The sequence below is a fragment of the Anarrhichthys ocellatus genome, unplaced genomic scaffold (genome assembly GCF_004355925.1).
Source record: "Anarrhichthys ocellatus isolate YVR2014 unplaced genomic scaffold, GSC_Weel_1.0 scaffold5, whole genome shotgun sequence".
NCBI lineage: Eukaryota > Metazoa > Chordata > Actinopteri > Perciformes > Anarhichadidae > Anarrhichthys > Anarrhichthys ocellatus.
Window position 1 is genome coordinate 9,214,657 of NW_022280035.1, and position 13,736 is coordinate 9,228,392.

Here is a 13,736-nt window from a genome sequence, read left to right on the forward strand (position 1 = left end):
TGTGTGTGTGTGTGTGTGTGTGTGTGTGTGTGTGTGTGTGTGTGTGTCGCAGCCTGATGGATCTTGGTTCTCTGTTCCATAGAAATTAATTTAAAACACATCAGTGATCACTGATCACACACGCACTGTAGTTTATTTTGACTCAATCCCACATTCACCGTCCTAATCACTGGAGCACCAAATGTGGATTAAGTGTTTTGTAAATAATAACGTCTTCAGTGGGCTTGGAGCTGGAAGTTAGACAGTGTTGAGGGACGGACTAAGACGTTGTGGGTTTTGGTAATTTCCTGTGATTTGTTGACGTATTATTCAATTCTTCTATCCTCAAATATAAACCAAATATATTCAATACATGGGAGTTCAACTCCAGATTAAAGCCCATTTGCTCTGCTGTTAACAACTGCTGCTGTCGCTGTAAATTCCTGCAGAGGAATGGCATGCAGCTCGCTCACTGGGGCTGAATGTTTTCAGTGGTACTCGACTGACTATTTACCACTCCATTATGTCACCTCAGTTCTGCACTTATGGTTGTGTGTGTACTCTATGTATCTTACTTCCTTTGTAATTTTGACTTTCATTGCTTTTTTTGTTATATTTCTATTCAAATTGTTTAACTTTTTGTTCCACATACAAGGACCATGCCTTGGTGTTCTGATGCATGGGGGTCACAATATACGTTGTAGGAGAAGAAAAAACTATTCCTGCCAAAATGAAGAAACATGAATATAAAATAGAAATTGACATTTAGAAGTACATAAAACGTACCTATACTGTGTTTTAACAGAAGATGATGGAAGGAGGTGAAATATTGACTTAATGTGCAAATCACAGGAGGAAAAATATGCCAAAATAATAACCCAAGATTTGCAACAATGTGCATTAAATGGGCAAATTTGCCACGTTTTATGTGGATGTTCAATCATTGTTGATGGTAGATGTAGTCTGTTGAAGCACATGCTCGCTCAGCCATTGTGGAAGTGCCTAAATGTAGCGGAATGCCTTGAGACAAAGTTCCTGATGCCCCAAGTGACCCCACCATAGCCTCTCGCATAGCTAACGCAGCCGTGGCCTCTCTCTGCTGCATTTCTTCGGCTCTATACTGGGACTCGAATAGATACGGAGGAATATTAAAGTCAGCCAAAACACTGTAAAATGTGTCGTCTTCAACAACATCCTGAACAGAACAAGGAAGTTATTCCACGTTCAGCTTGACCTAACGTTGCATTCAATTTCTCTCTCTCTCTAGGATGGTTTTGTGATACCGGATGCTGAAGAGCAGGAGGAGTTTTAATCAAAACTGCAAGCAACTTTTCAATTAGATGCTGTGGTAAACAAACCCACCTCAAGATCTTCTTCAAGCCAAGACAGCCAGTTTGGTTTTATATCCAATACCAAACCTGATCTCGACTTGTGCCCCACCCCAAACACCTAACATCCCCTGAACCTGCCGGACTTCTTCTTCTAGCCTTCAGCTGCCGTACAGCTCGGCTCCTTTTTCCCCGGAAACATCCTTTACCAATAATCAACAATGCCTCGGTCACGGCCTCTTCTTCCTCGAACCCGTCAGTCTGCGAGAGTTTCAGGCCCCCACCCCTCACCTGTAATCCCATCCTTCCCAAAACCAGATTGTGCCGTACATATCTGGTTTTTGTAATAGACTTGAGTGTGAAAAACACGGTGATGTTCTGTGTGTGTGTGTGTGTGAGAGTGTGTGTGTGTGTATATGTGTGTGTGGTTGTATGTGTTTAAATATCAATTTGAAAGAACCTCCTCTGAAGGACCCGGCTGTCGGAACACCAATCACTTTGTCCCAAACTAACCCAGATTGTTTTATTTGTTGTTTGATGGCACTGCAGCCATTTGTGCCTCTCCTGTTGACACTGCAATTCATTCATTTGGAGGAAGATGCTTGAAAAAAAGTTCCATCTAAAACATTAAGTTTTGCATAATTATGAACCGGATCTGAGGTGTATTTTTACTAGCTGGTCCCAATTTTAGTCATGCTAACAGAGTTTTGTGCTTTGAAATGGTGAAAAAAAAAAAAAAAAAATGAGACTTCATCGAGCCAGCAGGCTTCCTGAAACATCATTTGGCAGTTTGATTGAGGCGGTACGGTTCTAAGCTAAATGAAAAGAGGACAAAGCATCTTGTGGGCGGCACATGTCTCCTCTGAAGGGCTCAGGGTTTAGTGTGGGACAAGGCAGCAGTCGGGTCTCCTCTTGGCCTTCTTTTCCACAAAGGATGCATCCGGATTTTGTCGCGTTGGGCTTCAGAAGAGCTTTTGTAAATGTATGCTACTGTTTCATCACATTTCTCCCCCTCACTCCATTCTCCTTTTTTTTTTTTTTTGTTGGTCTTGTTTTCTGTTTGTTTTGAAAAGGTTTTTGGGAACCTGTCAGTTATGATCTCAACTTTATCCATTTGTTTTCTATTTAGTTTTTTTTCCCCACGCTCACTAAACCGTTGCTCTGTTGGAGAGATCCGACTTGTATCGGATATAGAGAAGCGTTGCTGTTTTTTGTAGCAGATAAGTCTTTTTTTGCTTCCACTCGACCTCGCTGTTCACGTTTCAGGCTCCTTAAATGTGCAATTCTGAACTCCAGGAAAGTGGCTTTCTCTTCGTGTGGATGTGAGATGGCAGCCTTTTGATCAACATGCCAATATTTAGTAAAAAAGTACGACAACAAAAAAATTAACAATGATTGTTTTGAATGTTTCAACTTTTCGGAGAGTCTGTTTTGTAAGTCCATGCACTGTTTTTTTATTTTTTTTTTTTTGTTTTGTTTTTATACCAGTGGTCCTTACTCAGGCTCCAGCCAATAAGAATCATTTGTGGTCCAGAGCAGCCACATCACAAACACTGAGCTCTAACTGTGGCTGATCAGTGTGTTCACTACATGTAGCCGGCCATGAAAGTGGCTCATGTGCTTCTTACCGGCTCTGTCTGGTGCAGTGATAGATCTGCTCTTAACTACTCATGTTGGATTTAGTTTTTTCCAAAGTGGTTTAAGAAAATGTGCGATCAGTGAGTTGCAGCATTGAAAGCATAATCCTTTCTGGGAAAACCAGACCGGTATCTTTCTCTTTCTGTCCCATTTCCACTCCCCGAATGACCAATATTAATATTGTACATTGTGGATCTGATTTAAGACCAGTTTTTTTTTTTTTTCCCACTGTATATTTGTACCCAACTTGAAACAACACAGTTATGTTGATTCCACACGAACTGTTAACAGCACAGGTGTTATTGGAATACATAACTTTATCAATGGCCTTATTCCTAGCATTTTTCTTTTCATAAGAAAACATTTTTCAGTTTTTTGTTATTTTACATTAATGTAAGTCTGCTGTTTTGGGCAAATGTTTGTAATGTTAGTCCTATTTTAATGTGTTCTAAAAATAAACAACATTGGAGGTATTTTGGACAATAGCTGAGATGTGTCGGGGTGCAGCAGACTGCTTGTCTTCCATCTAATGCCCACGAAGCAAACAAAAAAGATATATTCCTGGTGTTTCAGTTACATTTAATTCAAGGATTTCTGTTGAATTATTTGTTTTTCTTGCCACAAGTTGAGGTGAAAAGTTCAAATGTGTCACCCCAGTGATGTATATGAAATCAAAGATCGATCAGGGTGGAGTTCAGCATATTCTTCTTTGGACAAACATATCAGGTGATGGAGCTTCTCTCCATCAGCGACTCAGACGTGCAGTTATTTAGTGTTTAAGTGTTTCAGCGACATGATTCAAAACGGTGCCAGGGTTGAATGTTTCACACAATCAGAGGGTGCCTGAAGTTTTTTTTCTGTTTTCTGGTAATTTCCTTCAGTAAGACCACATCTAAAAATACAAATCAATACTTTGACCTTTTACAAATTATTTTCAAATCTTACTTTTTTTTCAGAATGTATGCTTTTCCTTGGCAGTCCAAAGAATTGTTTGAAGAATAATCTTGTTTCTGAGCCTTAAATTATGGTGATGTGCAGTAACTTTTTTTTTTTTTTTTTTTTGTCTCGGCACCTGCAGCTCAAAGGGGTTCAAACCAGCAATGAACTTTCGGTTAAAGGTCTACGTGAGTTTCAGCTTTAATTTCAGAGGTTTCACATTCATTTTGGGTGAACACTGAAGGACAAGTAGCCTGTTTTACTCACAGCCACCCAGTGTTTTGAGAATGCAGGAGGGCAATGATCAGACGGACGAAGTTTTCTCCACATTGGTTATCTCATCAGCCATATGCTTCAACTTCTGAAGGCAAAAAAAACTCTAAATAAGCTGGAAGTGAATCTGGCTGAAGGCCTGATACACAGCAATGTGTCTGTTGATGCCTGAGGGACTTCAGCGTCTAAGACTGAATTTTCCCAAATATTCAATGTGATTGTATTATGACACATTTTGGTCACCTAAAACTGGGGTTCTGTGAATAAAACAACCTCCCTTTCCTCTGCTGTTCATCTGAACGTGGAAGTAACCCCACAATACATTTAAGCTGAAACGGCAAATCTTAAATGTCAAATCCAATGTGCTGAAGTACAGAAATGAGACGACACACATTGCTGCTGAGGACAGTGTGCAGGGTTTCCCAAAATGCTTCTTGCCATCAGGATCTTTTGCCCTCATTAAAGCTTGTGAAAAGACAAGTTACTTCAACTTAAAAGCTACAATTGTGATTATTAGTTCATTTAATGAGTTTCCTGCAACTAATGAACATTGTCATCGTCAATTAATCTGCTGATTTTCTCAACTAATCGAGTGTTTCATCTAATTTTCAGGATTCAGATGTAAGCGCTTAAACTCCTTAACTGTTTTTTTTTTTTGTTTTTTTTTAAAGGTATCCTGATAGTAAAACCGTTCATGTTTGTTAGGTAACTTAATGCCAAGACAAATTGTAGCACACTGAGGACAAAACGCACTGCAGGACATGAACATTTCCCCCTCTCTGCATACTTTGAGCCCTCTCAATGCAGGAAAACTTTAACCTGTCAACAGAACAGCAGCTTTCTGGAGCTTCGAGCAGTTCTGACAAGTGTGTGTTGTCGAGCCTTAGCGAAGAAGTGCTTTTTGTTATGCAACGTTAGTGGCCTCTGTTCTGAACCCAGTGCCAATGTATCCTCCTCCCTCTAACAGTCTGTGTTTAATACAACTGTCATCACTTCAGTCACCTGTCAGGTGTGATTTGTAACATAATGAGGTCTTGGTTTTTGTCAATTGTCTGGTTGTCCTGTCTGGTTTAATGATGGTAGTAACATGTGTTGTATTGAGTGTTACTGAGGATTTGGTGGGGTGTTTGATATCAAAGTTTCTTTGGACGTTTTCAGTCACTCACGCCTCAAAGAGTTCATGCTCAGCAGGTTTTGGCCTCTCTGGGGATTCATAACTATTATCTATCAAGTACTCATGACTGGTTTAAATCAACATGTTTCCTTAAGTAGTAAAGCTTCATACGGTGTGTTTTTGTTTTACGAAAAAGGCTGAGCAAAGTGAAATAATGACTTTTAAAGATAACAGTGGCGCTTGTGTGACCTCTAACCTTTTCCCCATCAACAGTTAGTGCTAAGTGTGTACACTGTGAGTCTCTCGCCTCTGTTTCCTGTTTCTGCTGGACTTTAATGTGTTTGTTATACTCCGGAAAACCCGGTTTTCTTCAATCAAGTTTGGTACAGACAATAAAAACATTATTTCCACGTCAACACTGGACTGTTCTTTGTTTTTTTGTAGAGATCAGCAGTGTGTCATCAACTTATTGTTCAAACAGATGAGGTTTCAAGTTACCAGTAGATATCCAATCAATATTTAATGACTTAAGAGTACACAGCCATGCAGTGATTATAGAAGTATTCTGATCCTTTGGTTAAAGTGCTAATACCACACTGAAAATACAAGTACAAGTCCTGCATTCAAAACCTTACTTAACCTGAAGTATGTATCAGAAAAGTGCAGTCGAAAGTACTTAAATGTTCATGCTATGTTGTATTATTTACTGTTTGGTTGATGGTTATCCCCGTCTTTATAGTTTCTTCACTGTCCCTTCTAAACATGCAGCAATAGAGTGGAAACATGATCGCATGAGGAAAACAAAGCAGTCTTTGTAAATCGCACGCGAGCCTTCAGTCCAGGCCTGAGGTTGACCTCCGACCCTCAGCGCTCCAGAGCTGTGACATCAGAACAGGCCAGAGGGGGCTTTCATTGTGTCACAGCTTAGAAGAAGTACTCGGATCTTTTACTGAAGTAAAAGTACCAATACCACATTTTTCACATAGCATATATGGGGGAATACAAGTAAATTTGTACAGGAACCTTCAAATGAATAAAGTACATTACTGTAAGTATACTGAGCTACATTCCACGCAGTAGGAGTATTCAAAAGAGATGCTGAAGCTGTGGTCAAACCCTCAGAGATCGGCAGTCAACAGCAGCAGAAGTTGAACATGGTCGCCACCTGCTGTTTGTCAGATAAACTGTACTGGTTAAAACTCAAATCCATCGAGTGCACACGATCTGGCCCATGGAGGGCAGTGTTTGACAAGGCAGAGCTGAGTCTGTCAGAACAACTGTCAGTTTTCTTAAGACGTAGATTAAATGTATTTAAAATGTGTGTATTTATTTTTAACTGAACAAACAGCAGCATAGATGGTTAGGTCCAGCTCTTCAAAAATGAAACAATATAACATCATGCTCTTTGTGTACATAACACACTCAATAAATAAGCAATTTAAATATACCAGGCAACAGCTGCATGTGAAAGTACTGTCTTTATTCATTTGCCATTATTTGGTAGATTTTGTTTATATATATATATATATATATATATATATACATATATATAGTGTGTTACTGCATCTTACTGCAATACACACACACACACACACACACACACACTATAATTAAGTAACATTACTGCAAAAGTAGGGAGGAAATCTCCACATTTATAACAGAAACAACTATAATAATAACGATATTAGTAATAATAATAATGAAATAAAAAATCTAGTAATTGAAATATATTTGCTGCACACATTGTTGAAAATATTAAAACTTCCGCCACTAGAAAACCCCATTTATTAATTATATTTATTTATCTATTTATTGTTTTACATTTAACCTTTCACAATACCCGTACCCACTTGAACGCAGCGAGGGGTATCATTTACCGCTGTATTTAATTAGTCGTGTCGGAGCTTTCAAGGAATACGTGAAGGCGCCGTGAGCTCTGATTGGCTGCTGGTCAGACAAAACGAGCCAAACAGAGTTCAGCGTTCTCCTTGTCAAAAGAAGAAGAAGAAGCAGCAGCAGCAGCAGCAGGAGCAGGCTGTCACCGCTGGGACAAAAACAGTTCACCGCCAGCCTCCCGAACAGCGTGAAACATACTTTGCTGACTGAAAGCAAGCTTTCAATTCAATATAATTAAAGAATTTAAAAAAAACATTAAGTCTTTACAGCTAAAACAGATGCGCATCGTCTCAGCTCGTCTTTCTCTTCTATTGGCGTGAGTTAGCTTAGCCTGTTAGCTTAGCAGTTAGCAAGAAACCCACTCGCCCGTGCGTGCAGGATTTAACACCATCAGGAGCGGACATATCCACCCGGAGCTGCACCGAAACACACCCGGACTTTACTTTACAACCGAAGCTGCTCGCGTTGGGTCCAAACGCGGCTTTTTAACGTACTTTTTTTTTTTTTTACAAAACAGCAACAACAACAATCCTGCAAAACAAGGAAGTGTGAATGAACTTTGCTGCAAAGCTAGCACAAAGCTAGCCCTGCAGCTGCATCGCTTTATTGTGCTGCTTGCTTCTGCAGCTGAAACCGGGTCCTTGCAGCCTCCTCTCCAGTCCTACAGTGCTGATATCGATTATTTGTTGAAAGCAAGTCGATACAACCATCGCTATCTAACGAAGCCAGTCGGTCAGCTTGTTCTGCTGCAACGTCTTTCAGTTCAGATTCATAACTTGGCAAAGAGTCCAACAAACGTTTCAGAGATGATTCCCGACAAAGTGCCGAAAGAAGACGTCTTCCACGGGTCTGAGGACTTGAAGAAGAAGGCTCACATCCCCAGCTTCGACAAATATAAAGAGCTGTACTTGAAATCCATAGAGCATCCTGATGGTAAGCACACGTTCTCGTATTTTAATCCAGTGGTTGAAAGGAACTATGTACATTTACTCAAGCACAACTATGAGGTACTTGTAGGATATTTAATGAAGTATTTCCATTTTCTGCTACTTTTTACTACTCTAGTACATTTATTTGATAACTCTAGTTACTTTGTAGATTAATACTACGAAATATAAATCAACTAATACAATGTGATGCATTTTTTAATTTTTAATTTAATAATAATAGACACATTTTTAAGATTGAGAAAAGTATACATGTGTGACCGAAATACACAAGCACGACCTTGTAAAAATGTTTAAGTGAAATAAGAAAATGTCACTTTTTTGGAGATCCTTTGAACCCACAAACATCCACCTTCAGTTTGCTTGATAGGTGTTCCACATGGGCCTTAAAGTCCCAAGATAAGAGGGGGGAATTATAAAGCTGGACTATATGAAGTAATTGCAATGAGCTCCACCTTTATCGTCTGCAAGTGATCAATAATATTACCCAATAATCTATATTATTCTGAAATGGGCGATTCTGCATAATGAGCACTTTTACTTTTTTAACCTTAAGTTATATTTTGATGCTGAATAAACACAGGGCAGAGTACCGGTACACTTTTACTTCTTCCACCACTGTCTGAATCAATCAATCTTCAATGAGGAGTACGCCTGCCACATGCAATTTAAAGGCAGCATCTGACTCCATAATAATGCGTTAAAGCTTTAATGCATTTAGTTTATAAAGTGATGGTGCAAATATGTTTCAGAGCTGCAGTAACCACGAGAGTAAACACAGAAACCGCCGACAGCTTCCAAATAAGTTCTTTCTGCTGTTTTTGTTTTTTTCCAGAAAAGTTGATTTTTATTTTTCTGCAGAAGATCAGACACATTAAAGCCAATCTAATGCTTATTTCTGTGCTCAACACCTGACGATACATGCTGCCCTTTGTTCTTTAGAAAAAGCCTCTTCTCTGTTTACCTGTAGGGACAATTCCAATGGGAAACTAAAATATAAACAGTGAAAACGGTGAATAATGACCATCAGAAATTCCCAGCGGCCAAGTTGATGTTTGTTTAAGTTTTTGTCCGACTAACAGTCCAAAACCCACCGATATTCAATCTCCACTTATATAAAAAAAATATTTTCCCGAATCCGTTCAGGCATTTAAACCCTAGTTAAAATAACAATTAGTCGATTAATGGAAGATTAGCCGTTGACTGTTCCATTGATTACTTGTTTGAGATGTTTGTCGAGCTAAAGTGGTTACACTTACAATAGTAAACTGAATATATATATATTAAAAACTGCAAGTTGAGTAAATCTCCTTGAGCTGAAGGAAATAATGTTTTTTTGGTACTTATTAGACATAAATATGACTTGGTAATTGTAAGGCGGGTTTATTTAGGGCATTCTGGTGACACAGAAGCGACGTGGCCTTTGGGTGGGACGTGTTTCTACTAAACATAGCCGGCAGGAGGGGGGGGGGGGATTCTTCATCTATTGTTATTCAAACAGCTGCTCGTATCATTTCCTTGAACGTTTGTAGGCTGTGTGAAGAACCTCAGATGCAACCAAACAGCTTTTCTTCTGCGTGTGGAATCTGGCTTTAGGGCGGATCCGTCTGACGCTGGACTCGGGAGTTTATTGATTTATTACACACACCAGAGTTGTATCATAAGGGAGTCATGGTGTTGGGTGATTGTGATTTGCAGTAATGTAGGTTAATGAAGCACAGGAAACGCTGGCCTCAATAAAAGTCTCACAAAAGGAACTTTAACGGGAAGTTACAGCAAGAGGACAATGTGACCTTTTATAATCACCATCATTAAGTGGTAAACTGGTATTGTGACAGTTTAATAGTGTAGTTTAACTGTCTCGCTGTGACTGCGTGGTTACTGCATGGTGCCCGTTTTACCTGATGCATCTTGTAACTGTGATTTGCAGAATTTCCACTCCTGTTCAATATAAAACATACAGTACTGATGCATGAACATGATTTCATGCACGAGTATTGTCCCTGTCAGACTTCACAAACATATCTGAGATGAGCATCTTCCAAGTGGGATTTAGGAACATATTCATTATTTCTTGTCGGTCTCTTTAATCCGTTTTCTTCGTGTCCTGCAGAGTTCTGGGGCGACATTGCCAAAGATTTTTTTTGGAAGACCAAACACACGGGTCAGTTCCTCGACTACAACTTCGATGTGACCAAAGGTGAAATATTCATTAAGTTTATGGAAGGAGCTTCCACTAACATCTGCTACAACGTCCTCGACCGCAACGTCCACGAGAGGAAGCTTGGCGACAACGTGGCCTTCTACTGGTTAGTGTGTGTGTGTGTGTGTGTGTGTGTGTGTGTTTTCTTTGTGAGAGTGTCGCCTCTCCGACCACAATAAGAGGATTGAATACCAACAGATCGAATGAATGGAGCTTCTTTGTCTATCTCTCTCTCTCTCACATTCTTCTCTCTCTCTCGTCTGTAACATAAGACTACATATACGCAGCACTGCACTTGTTCCTGTTCGTCCTGAAAGGCCACTCTTCTCTGTCTGCAGCATTACTTCTTTTCATTTGTTCCTCTCAAGCCCTGTCATCCTCTTTTTGCTCTCCTCTCCCTCATTGTGTCACTTGCCTCCGGTCTGTGATGTGTCCTGATGCGAATGGGGAAGCAACAGAGAGGAATACAGTTGGACCACACGGGGCTTTATAAAGCAGCGTTGTCCAGGGAGAGGATGAGGCAAAAAGTAGCAGTGATGCCAGAAAACATGTCCTTTCTCTGACTTCTATCTGCAGGGAAATCTCTGAAAGTTACAGCTGCAACAATTATAATAACTATAAAAGAAATGTCTCTATAAGATGGCAGATATGAGTGTGAAATGTTTCTCCGAGCACAAGGTGACGTCTTCAAAATGCTTGAACCATAAGCTAAAACCAGTGAATTTAGACTTTTAATGATTAACTGATTATCGCTGCCGATAGTATTGTAACATGCGCTCGCTAACATACGATCGTCATTTCAACTATCAGCCGCCCCCCTGGTAGACGTAGGGTGCTAAAATAATCATCTGACATGCTGCAGTCTAACTTTTGCTTAGCTAGCTACAGCCATTCTGTCAGCGTTTCCACTCTTGGTTACATATTGTGGTGTCGATTGTTTTTCCCTACGGTGGGCCTGATTTTCACAGCATGAAGCGTAGCGGTCTGCCTCTATGCTCGACTCAGTGCGCGAAGCCCCGCCCCCGTCACGCTAGCGTGTTCATTTAAAGTTTATTAATATTGAAAGTGTTGTTGCGTATGGTTCTATGTCCTGCTGTGAATGTTTGTGCTTGGGTGTGTGTGTATGTGTGCATGTATTCTGTGTCTTTTGACTTCTAGGTGCAGCTCCCTAACGAGTGATTGAGGGCACCTGGATGAAGATGTGGGTTACCTATATAAGCGCCTCCTTGCTCCGCGCTCGCTCTCTCTCATCTGCCTGGCACCAGACCCTGGTCTGCAGTTGGATTTGCGCATGACAGTTTATTAGTGTCCTGTAAATAAACTGACAGCGGTGGTTGTTGAATCTAACTTGATGTGGTGTCCGTCCTTATGTTGCGACTCCCGAGCCGGTCGTACCAGTGTTGCCGGTCGGACAGACGGATTGATTCCTTGCTTCATAGTTGGGTAAACAACAGAGCCTCTTTGTCTCAAACACAAAGTTGATACTGTTTTGAATGAGGATGTTCAATAGAAACTGAAACCTTCCAAGTGAGAGGATAACATCAACAGTACCAGTCATAGAGTTAATTTACTTGTTCCTTTTGAGAGAAATTAAAACGCAGCTTTCTCCGCTCTTGTTGTTTTTCTCACTTAATGTTCCTTTTCGTTCCCGAACAAACTCCCCACATTTAGCCGAGGGGAAACAAGCGGCTTCTCATATGTCCCTTTAGTTTGATCGTCTAACAGGCTGCTCTCTCTTTATTTTTAGTGATGTCCTCATACCACAGACGATGTGTTTGTCCTCATTGGTCCCTGACATTTAAACCCTCTGTGTTGAAAACAGGTTTTACTGTTGTGTAATTATAGGTGTGTGTTCTCTGTGAGTGGTGTGTGTTCTCTGTGAGTGGTGTGTGTTCTCTGTGAGTGGTGTGTGTTTATTAATCTTGTGTATGTGCTATTATCGCTCTTAACATTTCCAGATAGGATAGCTGGGCAAAGAAACGTGTCTGATGACCTTCATTGAAGTGTTCCCAGCATGCAAAACGTGTTTCACCAGCATGTGTAATAGTCAGTGATAGAATAATGATTGTACCTCAACTCCAGAAACCCAAAATAAAAACACCAACTCATTTATTTATTGTGTTTTTAAAACACTGGTTTCGTCCGACCAACAGCACAAAACCCAAATATATACAATGTTCTGTCATATATGACAGATGTGAAGAAAAGCAGCAAAAGCTGGAATCTATTGCAGCTCAACAAAGGAGCATGAGACGATATTGATTTCTTACATCTGATCGACAAATTCAGGCTGATACCTCAAAGTCAGAGCATCTTAAACTAACGTGAATGATAAACATTTTTAAGGCCAAAAATGTCTTAAAAATGGCAAAAAAGTGACATATCTCCTTTTTTCTTTATAAAATGAATCTGGCTATTTAGACTTCATTTTTCTTGTTGACCTTTTTCGATAGTTTCACAATATTCCTAAAGAGGGCTGCTGTCGCCAGGTCTGTAACTAATGTTGCTTTAAAACCTGTTTTCTCTTGAGTGCATGCGTCTGTGTGGGATCGCTGAGAGAAACGACCTTGTTCGTTCTTATCAGCTAATCAGCTAATTGGCAGACGTTGTGTCTGCGGTGATGGCGGCGTACAGAAGCCACTTGGTCCTTACAGTTTATTTTCAGATGATTTTCATAGCGTGTCGGTGGTACAGGATGAGTAATAGCGACAGAAAGGAGGGAGATTAACTCCTCTGATCACACCAGGATACGTCTTGCTTTCCCTGCTTCCGTCTTCTCACAGTCAGACGTTGAATATTGGTCTCAATATTAATATATGAGCTGTGAAGTAATGTGGTCATGAAGATTCCTGTTATTTTGAGGCCATGTGTGGACGTACTGCGATTGAATTTCAAACGACAAAAATATATAATTTATCGGCTTGTTAGCCCCCATCTTAAAGTTGTGATGTTGACTCGCCAGTAAAAGTGTTTGATCTTTACTAGTAGTGGGAAAAGAGGTATGCTTGGTCAGAGGGTGGTGTCAAAGAAAAAGTGATTTTGTTCAACAAATCAAAGGGGGGGGGGGGGTAATACAGTACATATATATACACACACACACACGCACACCCTGTGAATGCAACTCCCATCAGCTGTCGGTGCCAAGCGGGTCAGAGAGACCTTTCAGCTATGCAAGCTCCCCTTCCACCAACACACACATACACACACACACTATACTGGAAAACATACACAGATACAATGTACACTATTGATAAACTCCACTGAGGCCGCAGTGTGTTGGCTGCTGTGCCTGGATAGCTTTATAACTTCAGCTCGAGCTTAAGAAATCTGCTCTCATTGCTGCTGCAAGAGATATTTTGCAACCTGTATTTCTGAGTGTGTGTGTGTGTGTGTGTGTGTGTGTGTGTGTGTGTGTGTGTGTG

At 40.3% G+C, this 13,736-nt stretch overlaps 2 protein-coding genes across 7 annotated transcripts in view; both read left to right on the top strand.

Annotated features, from left to right (window-relative positions):
- mapre1b (microtubule-associated protein, RP/EB family, member 1b) overlaps positions 1 to 5,684 on the top strand; it is a 12,343-nt gene extending 6,659 nt beyond the window's left edge. For all 4 annotated transcript variants that reach the window (XM_031845456.1, XM_031845457.1, XM_031845458.1 and 1 more), the window contains exon 7: positions 1,247 to 5,684. In XM_031845456.1, coding sequence (XP_031701316.1) covers positions 1,247 to 1,291 — 45 coding nt within the window. In that variant the 3' untranslated portion in view covers positions 1,292 to 5,684. The remainder of the gene's footprint in view (positions 1 to 1,246) is intronic.
- A 1,586-nt stretch (positions 5,685 to 7,270) lies between these two features.
- Positions 7,271 to 13,736, top strand: part of acss2 (acyl-CoA synthetase short chain family member 2) — a 20,752-nt gene continuing 14,286 nt past the window's right edge. For all 3 annotated transcript variants that reach the window (XM_031845035.1, XM_031845033.1, XM_031845034.1), the window contains exons 1-2: positions 7,271 to 8,097; positions 10,225 to 10,420. In XM_031845035.1, the coding sequence (XP_031700895.1) occupies positions 7,971 to 8,097; positions 10,225 to 10,420 (323 nt within the window). In that variant the 5' untranslated portion in view covers positions 7,271 to 7,970. The remainder of the gene's footprint in view (positions 8,098 to 10,224; positions 10,421 to 13,736) is intronic.